The 16,462-nt window shown below is 37.9% G+C and overlaps 3 protein-coding genes across 3 annotated transcripts; 1 reads left to right on the top strand and 2 right to left on the bottom strand.

The window, feature by feature from the left end:
* Positions 1–240: 240 nt before the first annotated feature.
* cdk2ap2 (cyclin dependent kinase 2 associated protein 2) lies at positions 241–4,125 on the top strand. Its single transcript, XM_058641244.1, has 5 exons — positions 241–378; positions 1,654–1,809; positions 2,254–2,345; positions 3,037–3,157; positions 3,458–4,125. Exons 2-5 carry the CDS (start codon positions 1,755–1,757, stop codon positions 3,523–3,525), a joined length of 336 nt encoding a protein of 111 aa, XP_058497227.1. The 5' UTR covers positions 241–378; positions 1,654–1,754; the 3' UTR covers positions 3,526–4,125.
* Positions 4,126–4,204: 79 nt separating this feature from the next.
* On the bottom strand, positions 4,205–10,427 carry aip (aryl hydrocarbon receptor interacting protein). Its single transcript, XM_058641242.1, has 7 exons — positions 10,271–10,427; positions 7,965–8,147; positions 7,675–7,863; positions 6,590–6,766; positions 5,807–5,948; positions 5,290–5,519; positions 4,205–5,203 (listed from the first exon to the last, which is right to left on the bottom strand). The coding sequence occupies exons 1-7, from the start codon at positions 10,367–10,369 to the stop codon at positions 5,198–5,200; spliced, it is 1,026 nt and encodes a 341-aa protein (XP_058497225.1). The 5' UTR covers positions 10,370–10,427; the 3' UTR covers positions 4,205–5,197.
* A 1,951-nt stretch (positions 10,428–12,378) lies between these two features.
* On the bottom strand, positions 12,379–15,807 carry tmem134 (transmembrane protein 134). Its single transcript, XM_058640664.1, has 8 exons — positions 15,589–15,807; positions 14,902–15,154; positions 14,709–14,776; positions 14,116–14,202; positions 13,952–14,028; positions 13,466–13,510; positions 12,841–12,894; positions 12,379–12,747 (listed from the first exon to the last, which is right to left on the bottom strand). Exons 2-8 carry the CDS (start codon positions 15,112–15,114, stop codon positions 12,665–12,667), a joined length of 627 nt encoding a protein of 208 aa, XP_058496647.1. The 5' UTR covers positions 15,115–15,154; positions 15,589–15,807; the 3' UTR covers positions 12,379–12,664.
* Between the last annotated feature and the right edge of the window lie 655 nt (positions 15,808–16,462).

Below are 16,462 nucleotides of genomic sequence, written 5' to 3'. Positions count from 1 at the left end.
TACCTGTGAATGATGGTGTTAAATATCAAAATGAGATGCCAGAGTGTTTCCCATCCTGGATCCAGCAGCTCTGAGGTTCAGTGGACAGAGAGAGACAGTGCATTTCTTACTTAATTCTGAGTAAGTAGTCATTAAGTAATACATACCATTTGGGATAGTTCAGTAATAAGTAATGATAATTATTTTGAAATTGCTGTTGTTAATTATTACTATTCAACTGTAGTTAACAGATTATAGTCGAACACAGTGTGACGACTTCTTTTAAGCAACCAATCATATCGCAATAAAACAACCTACTACGCTCCTCTTTGGCGCAGGCGCAGACGAACACACAGAGGGCAGCATCTTACCACAAGGATTTCAGCTCTTCTTAAAAAGGTGAGAAAATACAAATTGTTCAATTCTCGTGTGGTTGTCTCAATGGTCACGGATGTGTATAACGTTTCCATTGTTTGCGCTCTGTTTGTAGAATACCACAGCTGCGTTACGACGTTTGTTTCTGCATTACTCTTTTGATGTTGTGCTACTGCTAACCGGCGAAAGCTAGCTAAACGAGCTAACGTTATCTAGTAGTAGTTAGCTCCCTGGGAAGCTAACGTCAGCTTTTGTTTCAGCCAGCACCTCCAGGTACATTCGTCTCTTTTCAATCACTTTCATAAATCCACGCCATGCTGAGATAATGTTCTCCCGATACAAATAACGGGAATCACAAGACACCCTTATTTAGATATGGATGGTAAGCGAACATTGATTTCATTGAAAGGTTGTCATCGCTAAACCTAATTCCCACTTTATTAGGAACATCTTGCTCAAATGGGTTAGGGCCCGTCTTTGCATTGTGGAAGTAAAGGTAAAACTCGTCCACGGAATAAAATTCACATTGATCTTGGCTAGCAGTTTTGTCATTAGTGGTCGAGGAAAACGTTATCACCAGTGATAATGACTACACACACACACACACACACACGTTTGCGCAGCTATTCTTAGGATTCTTCTGCGTTGAGTTTCATTCATTTGGACAGCCTTATCAAAGTTGTATCCCTGATCTTAACCATCACTAGTTAATACATAACCCTAACCTCAATTTAACCACAATTCAAATTTGACCCTTAATACCAACACATTCCTCAGAAATTAGTTTTTGCCTCATTAGGAGCGTGTTGTGGTGTCCACGTTCTACAAGGTGAGAAAAGGTCCTGAAGAAGTAAAAATACCTGTTCTCTCTCACATGCATGCGCAGACATAAGGATATAAGGCAGGGTTTCCCAATCCAGGTCCTGAGGACACACTGCCCTGCATGTTTTAGATGTTTTCCTGCTCCAACACACCTGATTTGAATGGCCATCTCATTGGCAAGCACAGCAGAAGCCTGATTATGACCCATTTATTTGAATCAGGTGTGTCTGAGTAAGGCAGGGCAGTGGGTCCTCAGGACCTGGATTGGGAAACCTTGACATAAGGTATATAACCAGCCAAAATATGATTGTATGATTCATTTATTGTTGTTCATATTGCCCAACCCTTGAAGTTGATTTTAATCATATTTATCACTCTGATCGCTGGAAACCACAGTCTTTCACTGTATTGTGATGATAAATAAAACATTTAAAATAAAACAAGTCTTCTCTTGTGTTTTCTCTGTTTTTGTATCAGCTCTTAGGAGCTCATCACCACCAGTAAAGCTGTATAAGCACCGGGTTGACGGGACCGAAGGAAGTGGCGCATCTTACGGGGAGCTGCCTGCTGACATCGCCATGAGTTACAAACCCATCGCCCCTGCGCCGTCTGGCTCCAACCACACTCCTCCAGGTATTGACTCTGACTCTACACAGTCCTAATGATGTTTGTGGAAAAATATTGACATCATTGCCCTGAAAAGTATTTTTAATTTAGTGATGGCTGACACAGAGTTTGACTAAAAACAGTCATCTCATTACTAAGAGAACATAAAATAAATATCCTCAGGTTTTGTCAAGTGTGGTTAGTGATCGTATGAAAGTGGCAGACTTGTTTTCAGAGTGAAAGTTTAGCTTTGGCTTGTGAGTGAAAAGAAACCTTCCTGGTTGGTATTTTATTGCAATTGGCATTTGTAATGTTGCACTACTGCTGTTCTTTTCCCTGCTTCCATTGCTGTCCTCTCTTATTAGGTTGTCACTTAGAAAGTTAAAGGTTATGTTTGAGAAGGCAGGTGTCTCATCATGGTGTTTGTGTAACAACTGTGTTTACATGATTAGTTGTCCTCATTTTATCCAGGCTCCTCTGTACCCTCTCCATCCCTCCCCTCGTCGTCCAGCTTTAGGCCAGCTTTCAGTGACTTTGGCCCGCCCTCCATGGGTTTTGTTCAGGTATGTCTGCAGTGCACTTCAGTTTTCCATACTGCTCTGTGTCTTCTACTTCAGTGATGTATCATGCAGTACATGATAACATGTAGGTTAAAGAGAAGAACTTGTATGTGACGATGTAGATTTGTCAGCCACTTATTTAACAGTTTACATAAAGTAACATAAAAAGTGCAAGTGAATGACATGCCGTACATCTTAGAAAACTGCATACCTTCGAAAACTGTCCATTAAGTGTGTGAAATGATCTCGGTGTGGATTAATGATGGACATTGCCTTCATTTGCTGTAGCACATATCTTCATTTTTGGGTGTTGAGTTTTCATTTTAATGCACCCACCAACAAAACAAAGGCTCAGTCTGATTCATTTTTTTTTTCCGTTTTTGTTTTTTTAACTCGTTGCATCATTTAGGCATATTTTACACTTAAAACAGGATGTAGCAGAACCCTCTTAAGCTAATTCCCTTGAAATGCAGCCAGACAAACATTTCTGAGTATTACCCCACATCTGCGCTGTACTGCGGAAGCACAGTAATGACTAATGGCTTTTCCTATAGTCCTTTTTGTCTGGAAGACCGTTACCCAGTCTCTGTTCTATCCTTTCAAGAGTTACATTATTAAACTTAAATTTTTTCTCTGTTGACAAATTTTAATGGATTTTTTTCCACCCTTAAAATTATATGTTTGGGAAAAATAGCCTGTCAAAGTGTCTCAAGGATCCACCTACAGTGAGCTGCTGTCTGTCATCGAGGAGATGAGCCGTGAGATCAGGCCCACTTATGCTGGGAGCAAAAGCGCTATGGAGCGGCTAAAGAGAGGTGTGTTTTGCGCTTCAAATAATATACATTGCGCTGTAATGTATATTATTAAGTACCTCATGCGGAGGTTAAAGAGGTAAAAGATGAATTCAAATATGTATTGTTACAATTTGTCTGGAAGCTGCAATTTTCCAGGCAGACCCTTTTTTTTTATTTTTTTCCAAGTTAAGCATTAATAGCTGTCATGAGTTTATTAGATTTAAATAGCTGATGTAGTGATAAGCAGGAAACTACTACTTACAACTATGTTTTGTTACATAATCTCATTTAAGTCAAACTTGATTTCACTCTCTTGTACAGGAATAATCCATGCCCGTGCACTGGTCAGGGAGTGTCTTGCAGAGACGGAGAGAAGCGCCCGCACATAACCTTTTGGAAAGCGATTGTCATCCCTCACTCTCACTGTAAAAGCCTGCCCTTATTATTGTGTTGTTGTTTTTTCAATCTCTCTCATCTTCTGTGCTTTTTCTGATGCCTTTTGATATTGGCACAGTATGTTCCTCTTGTCGACACTGTTCCCTGTATCGCGCTACACCTGATTTGTTGATGAAATTTTCTGTGAACTGTGGGGTGTGTACAACATGCAGTTTTGTATCTATTTTGAACACATTTTTAAGTAGAGTTGTTGGGGGGAAAAAAAACTTGTTCAATGACAATATTTAGTATTTGTTTAATAATGGCCACTGACCAATAGATTCACTTCTCTTAAATGTTCACTGTTTAAGAAAAGCAATGTTCAAACTACACAGATCCTCAAATTTCTATTCTCATTGCAGCCACTTAATATTTTCTGAATTTCTTGAACAGAGCTTTGTTTCATATTTTGTAGTGTAAACTCAAGATGTTTCACAACCCCAATAACTCTGTACATCTCAATTTGTTAATATGGAAATTTTGTAAACCAAATTTTTACAGTTCAGTATGTATATCTTAATTAAATAACAAAAAATAAAATTGTGTTTCATGTTTTTCGAAGAAGAAACTCCTTTTTGAGGTCACTCATTGCAATAGCAAAATATTTTGAGACACACGGCTTCTAATGCAATATTTGGGATAAACTAATTTATTTTCAATTACAAGATTACGACCTCGGTGACATCTTACTTGATAAATGGCAACTGCCACACGTGAATTAAATTCTATCAAAGCAAGTGTAACAGCAAGTGAAGAACATACTGAGGGTTTAGACAAGTTCATTTTGACACAAAGAACAATGCTACTATTTCTAACATCAAATAAGTACACAGGAGAAATAAAATAAATCAATTTCATGTGTCTAATGATTGTCACAGTCAGCTTAGTTTCCCAGTCACTTCGACCGGGAGACAGTGGTCTCCTGCTTATACTATTGACCAGGAGAGAAAACATGGTCTGACAGTGCAAGGCTGTGGTGTGCACGAGTACATCACGATCTTTGTGCAGAATTACATTTGTTTGGTTTTCTTTGTTGGGCTAAAACAAAATTCAACAGCTTTTCACATTTCAGACAAAGCAATACAACAGTAAAGGCATGAAGTAATAATGGTAGCAAATTGATGGTTGATATATAAAGACTGTATAACGACTTCCACAAGTGCTTCCACAAGTAAAATCAAACAAAAGAGAAATATCTTTCGCAATTCCTTTGAAAATTGTAGCCAAGGGTCACCGTCGGCATGTTATTTACAAAGAATCTGACATTTCTGAAACCTAACAGGCTTCATAAGACCTTAAATTTAGAGTTATGGGTCAGACCACAGTGGATTATTATGGCATTTGGAATTTCATTTAAAGCCAGCATGAAAATAAGTCCCAATCAAATAATTTACTTTCCAACAAAAGAGAGGGCCTTTTTAAAGTAATATGGCAGGAATGGAAATTACACTGAGGTTAACTGTGGGTGTGTATGAGTGTACAACTGAACAACAAGACAACGTTTCCATGGGGGCAGAGTTTGACTTGGGTGCATTAAGGATAAAACTAAAACACCAGCAGAGTCTACAGTTCCTCCTCTGTCTTGAAATTCACAGGCATCCACTTGTGTCCAACCCAATGAGAAATTCAACCCTGTCAGGAGGAGAGAGGAATTATGGTCTTTTAAAATGTCACATTTTATAATAACATTTTTGCAATTTAGTAAAATGTGCACTGACTGTAGTAGCAGTGGCTGGTGGTGTGTTGTAGTCGAATAGGCTTTTGTAGCGACCCTTATCCTCCTTGTCCTTAGAACGAATCCTCTCCTCCATGGCCCTCAGCTCCTTGGCTACAGACGGCCCCAGAGATGGGTCCAACTCCATCACCTTAGCAAAGTCAGCTCGTGCTTCTTTCTCATTCCACACTGCGGCGTGGGCCTTAGCTCGCTTGTAGAAGGCCTTCACATTGTCTGTTCGGAAGGAGCGAGAGAGAGAGAACATTAACACCAAGGACACGGACACAACTGACTTTGTATGAAATGTGATCCGTGACAAAGTAATAGCACGCAAACTGTTTTTAATCATCAACGTTTTACAACACTATAAGCCACATGGAGAGGTAAATACATTACATTAAGTAAATATTAAGGAATTCATTCATTGTATAGTTTAATATGCAATGGATTCTCACAGAACCTTACATTTTTTGAAATACCAATCATTATTTATTTAATCAATAATCACAACATAGTCTCACCCTCATATCTGAAGACCAAGGACGTGCAGTGCTCTATGACTTCGTAGTACTGGCCTTGGAGTAACTTGCACTGGCAGTAGTTGAGGAGCAGTGGTGTGATCATAAGATCCAACTTTACCCATGCTTCATCTCCAGGATGTTCCTAAAGGACAAGACAAAAGAGCTGACGACAAACTGATTGAATTACAGCTCTGGATTTAACAAACTATTGAGCTGTGGCCCCCTGGTTGGTAAGGAATGTATTGCAGGTGAACCGTGAGATGTCAATTTTAAACAGAACTTTGTTGTTACATTTGTTCAGATTATTATGAATGACTTCACGATTTATAGGACACATATTCACATACTATTGTTTGACAGTATCTTAAAAGTCTGTGTAAAGCAAATGCCTGTGCCATGAGTAGTAGCATTACTCCTGTCATGATACAAAAACTCTCAGTGAAATTTTATCAGTGGTTTTCCTGCACCTGGTCTGACTCTGCCTTTGGTTTGCTAGTTAGCTGAAAATGTCTTAGTCCTGCAAAAATTCATTAAAAGTATGTAGCAAAAATAATTCCTTACGTGTAGTCATTAATACGGCATCGCTATTTTTAAAAAAATATTAAAATAGATTAACGTGTAAACAAGTCAATCACAATTGTGATTCAAGGTGTTGATGGGTTGCAAACAATTCAAAACGTCAGAGATTATGTTGTAATCTAAAAATTAAATCATAAATGTAAATATGTGAATATATTCTTTTACATTCCTGCTAATTGAAGTGAACATTAATTGTACCCATACCTTCATCTGTAGATTTTTGAGGCATGCAATGCCATTGTAGTACTTCTCAGTCGCTTCCTTAATTTGGCCTTGTTTAAAGAACACGTTACCCTCCTCGTGAATCTGAGGAACGAGTTTGAGTTTTTCTTCGTCCGACATAGCCCACACGTCCAGCTGGAACGACCCTGGAATCAGAACCTGAGCAGAATATAAACGTGGGATCACGAGATCAGTGGGGAGAGTAACACTGTAATAACAAGGTAAAACCTTTTTAATAACTATGGGGACATTAAGTCCATGTTCAGCCAATGCAGAGATTCCCCTCTCCAATTATGGTGATAAGACTGAACAGTTCCTCTCCAGTCTTCTTTAAAGAATGTTTAAAAATATGGTTAGGTAACACACTGGAGCCATAGTTAGAATACCTCCTCTTCCAATGCTGCAACAATATAAAAAAAACCGTCAGTGCGCTTTGTCTGTGGTGTGCCTGTTCACTCACTAGTAATTGCACCCGCTCCTACACTTGTGTTTGCTATCTATCCGAGATGTCTTTGTCTTCAAAATGTGTCGGTGTAAAAAAATATGCAGAAATGCTCCACCACTTCAGATAAAATTCCTAAAGATGAGGAAATTAAGTACAGAAGAAGAACAGAAAGAAGAGCAGACTTGTGCATTGAGGGCAGGACTGGAGCTGAAGCAGCTCTGTGCTTGTCTTTTTTCTCAAAGTAAAATAGAAAAAAGTATTTGTTCGGTCTGTCATAGTATTGATTTTTTACTTACGATACACATCTCTCAAATATTCCTGTTGTAACCATTATGCAGTTATGCACAGCCTGCGCTTATATCCCTGTTGCTTTGTTGCTTGTTCACTGGCCATTGCACATGCACAATGTTCAATGACCATTTATCAATTATTAAAACACTCACATACAAAATAAAAAGCTGGGCCAGTGTCACAGAACCCAATCCAAATAATAAAAAAAAAGACTTATGTGCTCTTAAACTGAGAAAACACACATAAATGAAGAATCATGCTGCCCTAAAGTGTAATACAATAAAATGGCATCAGTACATATACAACTATAGACTCTGTCCAGCCTGCTCACCTCAAGAAGCTCGATGGAGAAGACAAGAGGCTGTGGATTGGCCTGAAGACTCTCCAGATCCTTGTGCCCCAAAGAATGGTGAGAGTGGATCTGGGCAATGCCACAGCAGTGCCGCTGGCCTTCCAGGGGGTCCTTACCAGCACTGATGTTTCTCAGGGACTGGGACACCAGCGGGTACAGTGCTGTGTGCTGAGGGACGAAGAGGAACACGATAGCAAACCTGTCACACCCAGTATCACAAACTACTGGTGCACAATGTTTGCCTAATATCCTGCAGCTCCATCACAAACCTTGGGATCACAGGTGAATTCTGCAATTTCACCTGCTCTCATGGTGATGACCACTCTCTCCCACACAGCTAGTTTAAACTTCTTGCCCAAAATAAGCTCCATGGGTTTGTTGTGGCCGCCCATGTTTCTGGAGTCATCCAGCAATGTGCCATCACACAGGCTGGTGCGGTAGTGGAAGACCACCTGGTAAAGGAGAAATGGAGAAGAAATTCAACACTTCTTTGGAAATCGACATTTAAAAAGACAATGCATAAATCAATAGTTTTACTGGAGAAAATAAAATTGATGGTTTGGTTTACTACAAAACAAGGCTGAGCAATAATGCACTAACAATTTATATCGTAGAATCATTTTCTTCAATTGCAATGTAACTGTTAAATGATAAACAGTGCAGAGGCCACCATTAGATGTGTTGTTTTAGCAGTGGTATAATGACCACACACTGGTTTATAACGCCAGGTTTACTCAAGAAATCCTTGAGCATTATTACATACACATGAGTTTACCGGGTTGACAGTCTTTATTATATAAACTTAACTTTCAGTCATTCCAATCCAAATGTCAATGATCACAGAATGTCAGACAAAAAACCCCCAACAAAGTTGGACCTAAGACTTTTGCACAGTACTGTACATCGATTTATTGTTTATGCATTTTGGGAAGGTCTTTGAGACACAACACATAACTGCTTTGGTTATTTTACCTCAAATGTGTGAAATATATAACGATCTTTAACAAGTGTTGTTTTCTGTCAACAAAGAAGTTTAAAACAACAATTAACTTGTTTATTCTACTTCTACTCCTGAGCAAAAATCAGTCTTTAATTATTTAATTATTGATATTGACTTTGATTTAAAAATATTTCATTGTGAAACAATTTGTTGGCCAGCCCTACTACAAAATAATGCAAATAATGTTTACAGCTAATGATAAGCAGGGGTGGGTCAAAATAAATTTAGAGATATATCGCTGTTATATGATACGCCAGGGCGAATATTTATATTTTGATTAACAAATTAAGGCGCACTCTGAAGTAGACCCTGCCAGTTTCATTCGCTGGGTATTGCTACTTCACGTCTGCTCGCGGCCATGCTGCTCATATGAATAAGGAAAACGTGGGTGGAAGTTACCTGGCCAAAGAAAAGGGAGCTACGTTAAGAGATGCCCCATCCACAATCAGTACATTCACATACTTGCTGCACTTTGTTCTCTATGTTGTTAATAAATAATCCTACACTTTTAACAGTAGTTTAATTTTCTTCAGTTGGACAGATATCGTGACATATCGATATATGATTGTCTTGCAATATATTGATTATCACAGAATGAATGTATTGGTATTGTGGAGACTTGGACCATGTATTGCATCACAAGGTACCCTGTGATTCCCACCTCTAATGAAAAACTTTTTACACATTATACAAAAGTTCAAGACTGTGTAGAAAATATGATTTCAGAGGCTCATTTATTTTTACTATACAGTAGGACCAAATAGGGCAAAAATAATTAGATGTATTTTGATTTTTAGAGTTACACTGTGGAAGAGTAAATACTAATAGAACGTGTAGCTCACTTTTGACTTGAAAACAATGCTTTTCAAGTCAAAGTCAGGGAAACTGATTTAAAGTATGTGCATGCTTCAAATCAGCTCATATCATATACGTTAGGGTACGTATATGTGTACATACATAAGAAGTATGTCTTGTCTGTCCAAATTCAGTGTAACTTAATCAAAAACTAATACTGCCACTACAGCTACGTTTAAATATGCGGTTACATATGCGGGTAAATATTCACTGCAACTCCGCCACTTCAAAAACAAAAAAAGTCGATGAAGCTGATCGATTGTTTACTATAAAACAAAGGAGCAACCACTTCTTCAGACAGGCCTGCGGAGCCGTCTACGCGTCACCATATTCTGACCAACCACAGTGAGAATAATGTGGTTGACATGACAAGTAAACCAATAAGCATTCATAAACACACACCATCCTGTCCCGCCCCCTGCCTTTCCATCAGATGAAAAAATAGGGGAAAAAAACCAACACGGCAGAAAGGGATAAACCCGTCCAATAGTTACAAATCTACCTTTATATCACCACACAGACAGTTAATACTAAACTATCAGTGGATTGTCTGTGTACAAGCACAACGTTTTTACTGTAACAGCGCGTGACAGCGTTCTAGAGTCTACTGTTAGCCAAAATACAACTGGTGATAGCATTAGCTAAAGCGCTTCGTCGCATTTCAAACTAATTTGGACGTTAAAACATAACCCAGAACCACCAACGCTGTAATTTATTTACCTTTGTCCCATCAGGAAAGGTGGACAGCTCTCCTCTGCCGGGACTGACCAGTTTCTTTATAATTCCTTCCTCGAGAAGCCTGCGTGCCTCTTCCTCCATCCTTCTCAGTGTCTCGGGTTCACGCACGACAAAATGACGATGTTTGCCGAAGTTGGTGCTTCGTCAGACGTCAGTTCAGGCCTCGCAGCGCCGTGTGTGCGTGTATGCGTGTCCAGGTATTACTAATGTTGTGGGGACCTAAACCTGTTTACACAGTCACATTATGGGGACTTGTCTTCCTTGTGGGGACAAAAAGCAAGTCCCCATATGTTACGGTCATGGTTAGGATTAGGCCAGTAGTAATTGTGGTAAAGGTTAGAGTAAGTCACCAGGAAATTAATGTAAGTCAATGCAATGTCCCCTCAAGTCATGAATGTGTTTGCTATGTTCATGTTTTCAAAACATCATTACATCACAATTTGAACAGAAATGTTAACTACATTTCTGTTAACTCTCTTAAATAACTCTTAATATTAAAAACAGAAATCATGATGTTTTCAATTGTCCACCAATAACAATGCTCATGACATACATTTAACAACAAAAACATATTTAAACACAGGAAATAACGACCCTCTGGTGGAGGATAAAGCAGTAGATAATGGATGGATGGATAGTATTATATATATACAGTACTATATGTGCATGCAACACAAATTACACTCATTTGTGTAGTAGTATGGTAATTTAATTTAACCTAAAAGTACAATAAGAAACACTACAGAGAAAATCAGAGCACAAATACAAAATTGTAAAAAAAAAACCATGTAATTACTGCAAAACAGTAGATGTAAAAAAAAAAGCAAAATACAGGTGCTCAAAATAAAATGCATCCCATCTCTGAGCTCGCCTGCCCTTATAAATACATATACTGTACATACACACTTTACACATCTATAAGCAGATCCAGCAATCTTTTATATTTTATTGCACACTTAAAAAGGAAGCTGAGCTCAACATGAGTGAGACTTATTGGTAATCAGGGTGATACACTGTGAAGGTCAGTGTTTCTAGGTCAACAAAGTGAGCAAAATTGTGCAATTTGTGTTTGCAAAACTGGGATTCAGAGCAAAATGATGTTTGAGTGAGACCAATGGAATTGTGTTCAGAGTTTGAGGTCATGCTTCGCTTAAATGAGCTCTAAGTGTTCATACGTGTGTGCACAGTTGCATATTTTGGGTGGATAACATGGGCAAAAAACTACAAAACCATCTGTTTTAGTGTCGTGGCTGATCAGTGTATTTATTTTTCTACATTTTCTACAACTGAAATAAAAAATCTTATTGTGTAATAATCGTCTCCAGCTCTCTGTCTCTCTATAACACACACATTCATAGAATGTCCCCATTCTTTCTCTTTTAAAACTGTGTGAATACAGAATGTTAATATACATTTCTATTGGTTGATTACTATTTTCAATATTATAAAGATATGCTGTAATTTTGTATATCTCATTCTATACTTTGCACTACAGTCGTTTTTTTAAATGATTCTATTTATATTGTGTCCTATTTTGTTCTTGTTTGATCTCTGTCCTTCAGCTGCTGCAACACGGGAATTACCCCAGTGTGGGATCAATAAAGTCTAATCTAATCAAAAATGTGGTTGCTATTTGTCTGAACATGATACTGATAATGTGCTTATTCTCAAAAATAGTAGTTTAATTTTACAAGAATGATAAGAGAAATGCAATGTTAGTTAAATGACATAAAACTGCCATGTTGGTTTCAGTTAAACATTAAAGCTCCCTGTGGCTGTAGTCCAACTGTATGCAGCTGTCTCGCTTTAAACAGAGAAAAAGAGAAGACTATATATACACTCTAGCTTATTTAACAATTATTTGAATGTAGCACATATTTGTTTATATCAAAAAGTTACAAACAACAGCTTCAAACATTTAGAGAAGTGACAGGAAAACCTGTTTTTATACAGTATGTGCAGCAGTGGATTGTAAAACAATGCATGAAGGCAACATTATAGCTGTATTGACCTCCTCACACCTCATCACATTACTCCCTATTTAAAGGTTTAACTCCAGTGATCATCACAGTTTGTTGAGAGTCAACTGATGTAGTAGAAAATAGAAACGTTTTATTGTAATTTCACAGTCATTATTCACACAAAAAAACACAGCCAAGACCAATGTCCTTCTTTTCATGTAGCCACACAACAATGTCAGTTCATACAGTGGAAACACACTCCAGACACCGAGTGGTTAAATTAGTGGTCATAACAATGACAAGAAAAAAAACAACGTGAGACATGGGACATTATATGTTTGTTACAAGTGACAAAATAAAATTCATTTTAAGATAAAAGAGAAATGTAGTGAAAACTTTGCAACATAAAATTCAGTCACTTTTCAAAATAAGGTAGGTAGAACAGTTTGAAGCCTCTTCTCCCACGGACAGCACAGCTGATGTATATCACATGGTACACTGGAGAGATGACAAAGTGTATGTCAACAAAACCAAGCCTGTATTGGGTCATACAGCCAAAGGGCAATTTTAATAACTCAATCATCCATTTACCTCCAGGGATGAAGAGAAGGAAACCAGGAACAAAGAAAATAGCACTTGAAATTCCTGTAAGGACAAATTCCTGAATTACCTTTTATAATCAAATCAACCACACATTAGAGGAACAGTTTGACATCACTGGGAATACTTTTGCTGGGAGAAACTTGAGAACATTCATGTCACTCTCAAATCTTAACAGGAAATTTGAAGCTTCTAAGGAAAAGAAAATATCCTAGCAGACATCCCTGTACAGTAATTTACTTTCCATGGTTTATTTCTCTCTTTGTATCAAACAAATATTCCACAAATGTATTATAGCTAGTAGGTTAGGTGAGTTGAGAAAACACAGCAGAATGTAATCTGAAGAAATTAAGCCTCAAAAAACAAGTTGCTCATTACCACAAACCCAACACAATGATAGGGACAATATAAAGACAAGCGTCTTTTTGGCTTCTTTACAGCTCATACAGTACAATAATCTACTGCATGTTCTTTGATTGTCTTTCTGATACTTCTATTATGAAATACCCTTTGCATAACGTGCAGGTTAATAAAACTTAATTTATTATATATTATTATGAACGAAACTCTTGTCATTTCTTTCCTCAGAAAATCTAATTGACCAGAGAAATCTTACCTCCACTTGGATTCAGCTGTATGACAACACCCGTGAAAATAAGAGCTACAAGGAAACAATACAAAAGTATCAGTAGATTAGCAGAATTGTGAGAACAGGGAGGAATACTACTTATTCTGGGGAACACTGACTATACAGGTCGAAATTCATGTGAATGTTTTGTATGGATAATGTCATGAGCTTCATATAAAGTACCTCCGTCTGTGGTGTTTCGGTCTGGTAGTGAATTCATTGTAAATTTGTATTTTATGTAATATGTAAACTATGTATAATTTAAGCAACTACTGCAAACGAGTTCAAAGGTTAAGAGCTATGATGACCAGACATGATAAGCATCAACATTTAGGGAAAGAAATGTGACAACATTACAAAGAAAACATATTTAACTAATACCTTTATGAAAATAAGTAGCATAATCACTTAAGAATATCCCCACTGGACATTTTATATTTGATGAGTGACAAAATCATCAAACTCAAGACTCACCAAGTCCAGTGATAAGTAGAAGAAACGAGGCAAGAACAACTCTTCTGTTTTTCTTCACCAGCGGATGGGACACCCACCTGAGCAACAGAAATTCAAAATGACTGTGTTTAGTTATTGTTGTTCCTCCGCCTGACAGAGTGTACGTCTCAGCTGTTTGAACGTACCCGCAGCAGTGTGCAGAAAGCTGTGTGACAGAACTCAAGGTGCTGAAAGACCACTGGGAGCTGCAGTAAGAAAGAGTTGCCGGATCACTGTAGACAGAGCAGAAAGTCACACTGAAAAAGCATGCAGACAAAAGAAAGAGAATCTTGTGTCTGACTTATTTGATGTCATATTATTTTTAATACATAAACCTGACCAAAGGTATTTTCTGACCCAAAATGTGTCTCCTGTAACCCTCCTGTGCGTGTATATACATACAGTACATGGAAGACGGTAATATAACAACCAATTCTGTTTTTAATTGTGTAATGAATTAATGTAATATATGTATATATATATATATTCAAACACAGTATTCCATTTGTGTTTGAAGATCCAACGTACGTTCTACACACTGAACCTTTAATGTTATCATAATGCAAGGTTGAAAATGAATGCATCGTTTCCAAAATGCACAGAATGTAGAAAACAATAGAACAATCAGAAACAAAAGAATTGAACAGCAGCCTTGCGTGAAACTGCAATTTCATTTTGTCAATGAATAATTGTTCAGTCCTGACACAGGATATGGGAATAACTGAACAAGAGAACCCACCTGATTTTAAATAAGTTATTAAAAGAGGAGTTGCCATTACTGCCAAAGGCGTCTTCATTTTCCAGATTCTACAGAAAAGGGAGACAATTATTAAAGTGCTACACAGTTTTGTAGATTTAAATTAAGCACCGTGTAACATTTCTTGAAGAACAACAAAGTGAATTATATTGTTTATTATTATTTGCACGTCTACCTGATACTTCTGGTTACTATGGTCAGGGGAGCCGGTGGCAGAAGGAACAGAGTGAGTCTGAGGTTTGGTGAAAGAGAGAGTACCAAAAGTCATCTCTCCTCCGTCTCTATCCTTGTTTCGGCCTTTCCATCCCTCTGTCTCACCATCCGACACAGCTCCCTCCTCTTCTCCCTCCAGCACAAAGGCATCATCAATGCTAAACTGTGTTGCCATGGCGATTGCCCCTTAAACCCTCAGGTCCTCTTAATGCTCACTGTGGGTTGGGAGAGCAGAGCAATGTTTGATCACAAGCATGTACTCAGAGTCTTAGTTAAGTTACACAGCTCATGGTATTATTCAATGTTTACATGACATGTTTTCACACACTGGCTCACTCGCATTATTCTGTCACACGAATGTACTTAGAGGGCGAGTAAACGTTATCTTTTTGGGGCTTTTAATAGATATGACGATGTTAAAGTGCGTTTAAGTACACTCAAGTTTGGAGATTCATATCAACTATGTAATACACAGGTGACCACATTGAACAAAGCTAAAACACGTCAGTCTAACAAAGTGGAAAAGTACGTAGTAAACTGAACCATTGAGGACAGATTTGTCTGAAATAAACGAGCGACTCTGTTGTTGCTCTCTGCCATTGTTGCGCTCTTTCCGCTAGTTGGTCAGATGACCAGGAGGAAAACTTACTGTCTTTGAGTTAATCTTTTTAGCTGCGAGGCCAAACTCGACTCCACGTTGTTCAGAGACGCGTCACATGTTGGTAAACTCAGTGGGAATCCTCCGCAAAGGCGTTCTATTGGTCTTTGTTTTGTTCTTGAACGCGAGAAACGCCTTTAAAGGAAAGTATCAGAGCGCTTCCTTTCTCTTTTTTAACACACGGTGTTCGATTGCTCACGACTGATTACACCCAGCGGTGTCGTCTGGAGTCAGTCTGCTCAAACGAGGATCGATTCATCGATCGGCTACGCTGTGTCTGCAAAACGTTTGGAGTTGGACCTAACTTTGTTTTTGTCGTAGATTACAATTTATCACGTCCTAGTTCAACATATCACAACAATCTAGATTTTAGATTTTTTTTTATTATTATTATTTGATTATTTCTTTGCGGGAATCTTTCGAGGGGGTTTTCTTTACTACCCAGTTTTAAAATTCAGGCTGTAAGTAAAAATACTATTATCAAGTATGGACCAGATTTTCAGAGATTGTTTATTTTGGCAAATAAATTAAACTAACCAACACAATCAACTTTATTAACTCATTGTAGAGAGAAGTGTTGTGTCTCATATTTATCTGACACAATGTATTCATAAAATACATGCTGCTTTGTTAATGGTCCCATCTTGTTGTTAATACATTTTTCTTTTGAAAATATACAGTATAAGAAATAAACCTGGGCATTTTAACCACGTATCTGGTGGTATAATATAATTCCAAATCTGGGGGATTAAATCCCCCTCTCCATTTTCAGGAGATGCAAGACATTTCATTTATTCCTATGATTTGTATTTCCCCATATAAAATCAGTAATACAAGAATATGTTTTATTCAGAAAGGTAAAGGT

Source organism: Solea solea, chromosome 10 (genome assembly GCF_958295425.1).
Source record: "Solea solea chromosome 10, fSolSol10.1, whole genome shotgun sequence".
Classification (NCBI taxonomy): Eukaryota; Metazoa; Chordata; class Actinopteri; order Pleuronectiformes; family Soleidae; genus Solea; species Solea solea.
Note: the sequence above shows the minus strand (reverse complement) of the source record. Positions and strands in the feature narration are given on the sequence as shown.